The sequence below is a fragment of the Pecten maximus genome, chromosome 8, assembly GCF_902652985.1.
Source record: "Pecten maximus chromosome 8, xPecMax1.1, whole genome shotgun sequence".
Taxonomy (NCBI): domain Eukaryota; kingdom Metazoa; phylum Mollusca; class Bivalvia; order Pectinida; family Pectinidae; genus Pecten; species Pecten maximus.
This window is the reverse complement of record NC_047022.1, coordinates 28,887,001-28,891,846: the sequence shown is the minus strand read 5'-3', so window position 1 is coordinate 28,891,846 and position 4,846 is coordinate 28,887,001. Positions and strand designations below refer to the sequence as shown.

Below are 4,846 nucleotides of genomic sequence, written 5' to 3'. Positions count from 1 at the left end.
GCGTTAAAGGTTTCCATCACAACATACAATGTATGAGCGTACAGTATCACGGATCATTCGTGAAATATCGTATTTACCAAGATCATACTAGCTGTATTCTTTGTACAACACGAGGTTAATCAATAACCGTATAAACAACGGGTGTTGGCATGGTAATGTTTGAACCGTTTGTACGCAATGTAATGCAAGAAGCATTTTATCCTCATAAGAAGCATAAAAAAACTAAAGTGTTTTAAATCCTAAAATTTCCAACAACGACGTTGTTGTTGTTGTTGTCGTCGTCGTCGTTGTTGTTGTTGTTGTTGTCGTCGTCGTCGTCGTCGTTGTCGTTGTTGTTGTTGTTAAAGATGAAGAAGAAATTGTATTCTGCGATGAACATAGCAATATGGCTATCGTATGCTCATAACAGTCTCCTTGAAATAGTTGTAACCACTACAATATTCTCCCATTGTTGCCATGGTATTCCGTAAGCCGTAGCCACCGTTGATATTGAGCCAAGTGCAACCTTTAAACCACCAACCTCCCTTACGGTTAGAGGCGCAGTTTGATCTGTCTCTGTCCTTGGCGTGAAACGCCATACCGTCGTTATATGTAAATGTATAAGTACACATCCCGGCTGACGCCACGTGCCCAGACACGTGAAGTTTATAAAATGCAGTAGCATCATCTATGGTGAAGGAACTGTATTGTAGTAACAACCATTTATTTGTATCTTTTAGCAAGTCGAACTTGACAGACCGGGCCTGTCTTGTCATGATATAGATATATTCCAATCCAAACCAGAATTCTCCTCGAAGCGAACCAAATCCGTCTACATACTCCTGGTACGTACGACTGAACACTTCGGTGTTGTTGACGCGATGTTGAAGTACCGTCCAGCCTCCAGCCGTCATGTTACATACAACCTGAAACACTAACCCCGTCTCTGTCGTCATCTCGTATATACCGTCTTTTGTATAGCCAGAGTCCAGCAGCTCCAAACACGCTACAAGGCAAAGTGAAAGCATATTTGTATGATTTGTGATCATTAGAAATACATACTAACTGGCACCTTTGAAATTTCCCTATACCAAAATTGCTCCTAACAAAAGTAGAACAGCCCCGTCTCTGATGCGGGTCGGAAAAGCAAAAGAGCGAAAAATGGCTCTAATAAGTCAACACATTTACCGTATTTGTTACTTGTGTCTCAACAATTTCTAATTTCTTGGAACGGTTTTTATGAAAAACGTCAGAAAAGAATTTTTACATCGTACGAATGTTGAACAGTAAACAGTGTAAAGAGTATATACATGCTGTCATCTTCCGTGTTACACTATAGATCCCTAGGGTGTAGAGGTAAAGAGTGTAAAGAGAATACTAATTTATCTTCCGTGTTACACTTTAAGACCTCTTCCTGTTGGTGTCATTTTCATTGCAGCTATGTTGATTGCAAACGTTCTTTGCATTCATGAAAACTATATGTTTATTCTGCCCCATCCGAGAAATATGTACTATATCTAACGCAGAGCGATAGTATGTAAACATATTGACTGCAAGGATGTGATATCCAATTAAGTTAGCCACGAAGAGCGATGTGATGACGTCATACACTCCTGAGACCGTATTCATGAAATCGTATTCATTCGCAAATACACGTCTTGTGTTTGTTTTAAAATACTTTCGGTTTTGAAAGAATTTTGGAAAGAATTAAAGTTTAATATTATTTTCATTGTCTACATTTTCTCTAAACAGCTTCTTCAAAATTTAATTGAGTTTAACGAAAATTGATCTGAACACATATTTCTTGATTGATCATGATAATGGTTTCATGAAAGCGAGCCCTGGAAAAGAGTAACTGGAAGTATTTATCACAATCTGTATCTGTTTGTGTGTTCCGGTTGAGTTTGGGGTTACGATTTTCAAATCGGCCAGAAAATAACTACTCCAGCGACACTCTGCATAATGAATGATATAGAGACCAACCAACCAATTGTTTTCCCATCGACCTTAGTGTTAACGTTTTGGATTATTTCATTCAAATTCTTGAATTGAATATGACGATTATGGTTTATAACAAAAGTTTAGGGTCTGATATAACACCTAATCAAAAAGAAAAGTTGGGTAATTCAGCTCAAATTTTCTCCAGGGTAGCCATTTTGAAAATAGGTGAATTTCGCAGTAAAAATTCTCAAAAATCTTAAATGTTTACCTGTTTACTATTATTACGTGAACTTTTGGAGAAAAAAAACAATCGGACTTAGGAAATTTATATCAACATTTCTTATTGATAGTTACCTATCAGGCTACATATCTATTTTCTCACTTCATAACATACTGGCCAATCAGTGGCTGCCAGACATTTTATCCTTGGCTCAACGTTCTATACACAGGGGCTGTTTCAAAAATATATTTTTTCAATTGGTTGGTTGTTCCCTATAGGGTTTTTATCAGCTATGGATAGTTAAGATATAGAGTCACACATTTAAGGTAAAATTAATACATACGTGTCTTTGTAACTGAATTGTATGTCATGGCGATGATGGAATTTTGCGATCCCGTATTGCTATTCCTGCTGTAGAACAAAACTCCCTGTTTCGACTGGAAGTCGTGTAATGTTTCGTTTGACTTATCAACGTCATAACACATGCACGTGTTGGTTTCGGTATGAAAGGTTAGTGATTCTGAATAGCCCGTTCTGTGACAAGCTATCACACATTTCTGTACATCAGAGCACGTTGTCGTCACATTAGGTGATTCAAAGTCGCGATTTGATGCCGAAAGAATTCGTTTCCAACCAGAACGGTTCGTCGCTGAGGAAGAGTCTGCAAAGAACAAATCACTTTAAAATACCTCATGTACAAACAAGGAAATTTTAAGACAACTATTAAGACTTCTAATGATAGTGAGAGGGACCTTTTTAAGTCAAATTGTTAAACTGGTGAGTTTGTGGCCTCTTTCTGAAGTAAGTAAAACTTTTTTTATCCCAATTTTTCATTTTTGATGAGTAAACGTTGACGATATCGGTAAAAATGGAAGCGTAGGTTAATGTTCGGAATTCATACCCAAGACATCAAACATCAAGCTAAGTGTTACGTGCTGAGGCACACAATAATGCATGTCTTTGGAATTTCGAAATCTAATTAGATTAACGTTTGTCACAACCAGTGTTTGAGTTATAAGTTCCAATTCGGTGACTCCATACTGTCACCTCCATCAGACAGATGATCAGCGAAGCGTGTGTGCAGTGACACGTGAAGCGTAATTAGCACTGATGTATCACCTCAATGAACACTTGCTTCGCTGGTCATTTGTCTGATAAAAGTGACAGAGTGACACCAATATGCATTGAATTATATCAATCAATCAAATACAAATGCTCATCAATAAAGTGTAGAAATTCTCCAAAATTCTGTCATGCTTCAAACGGTCACATTAAGATTTGCGATATGTTTAAAAAAAAATCATATCGTTTTATGTTTCAGTATCATTAACTCATCCTAAGATACACTATAGTGAACGTTAATTGTAGTAGATATATCTTGGTACAAGAATTGATGAGGGTCTTGATTCACGTATCATGATCAAAATTGATAGTTTGGACAAACATGCTTATCGCTGATAGTAATGTTAAGTGGAAAGATTATCTTTATAATTGCATTAAAGCTTCCACTTTTCCATCAATGTATTCACAGAATCAATTAATGGGACATCAGTATACTGTATTACACTTTTCTTGCTATAACAGTTTCGTTACTATTGCCCGAAACCTGAAAAAGTCGAATACTTTTTGATTGAGTCCTAGTAGTACGGTCATTTCTACACAGATAGACACAGCTTGAAACTCATTCAAACATTGACATGCTATTAGACTATCCAAGAGTTGTAAACATTGACATGCTGTTGGACTATTCTGGAGTTGGGAACATTGACATGCTATTAGACTATCCAAGAGTTGTAAACATTGACATGCTATTAGACTATTCTAGAGTTGTAAACATTGACATGATATTAGACTATTCTAGAGTTGTAAACATTGACATGCTATTAGACTATTTAGAGTTGTAAACATTGACATGCTATTAGACTATTCTAGAGTTGTAAACATTGACATGATATTAGACTATTCTAGAGTTGTAAACATTGACATGATATTAGACTATTCTAGAGTTGTAAACATTGACATGCTATTAGACTATTTAGAGTTGTAAACATTGACATGATATTAGACTATTCTAGAGTTGTAAACATTGACATGATATTAGACTATTCTAGAGTTGTAAACATTGACATGCTATTAGACTATTCTAGAGTTGTAAACATTGACATGATATTAGACTATTCTAGAGTTGTAAACATTGACATGCTATTAGACTATTTAGAGTTGTAAACATTGACATGCTATTAGACTATTCTAGAGTTGTAAACATTGACATGATATTAGACTATTCTAGAGTTGTAAACATTAACATGCTATTAGACTATTTAGAGTTGTAAACATTGACATGCTATTAGACTATTCTAGAGTTGTAAACATTGACATGCTGTTGGACTATTCTGGAGTTGGGAACATTAACATGCTATTAGACTATTCTAGAGTTGTAAACATTGACATGATATTAGACTATTCTAGAGTTGTAAACATTGACATGATATTAGACTATTCTAGAGTTGTAAACATTGACATGCTGTTGGACTATTCTGGAGTTGTAAACATTGACATGATATTAGACTATTTAGAGTTGTAAACATTGACATGATATTAGACTATTCTAGAGTTGTAAACATTGACATGCTGTTGGACTATTCTGGAGTTGGGAACATTAACATGCTATTAGACTATTTAGAGTTGTAAACATTGACATGCTAT

At 35.6% G+C, this 4,846-nt stretch overlaps 1 protein-coding gene across 1 annotated transcript; it reads right to left on the bottom strand.

Annotated features, from left to right (window-relative positions):
* Positions 1-357: 357 nt before the first annotated feature.
* On the bottom strand, positions 358-2,776 carry LOC117332368 (angiopoietin-related protein 2-like). Its single transcript, XM_033891254.1, has 2 exons — positions 2,484-2,776; positions 358-985 (listed from the first exon to the last, which is right to left on the bottom strand). The coding sequence occupies exons 1-2, from the start codon at positions 2,623-2,625 to the stop codon at positions 390-392; spliced, it is 738 nt and encodes a 245-aa protein (XP_033747145.1). The 5' UTR covers positions 2,626-2,776; the 3' UTR covers positions 358-389.
* Between the last annotated feature and the right edge of the window lie 2,070 nt (positions 2,777-4,846).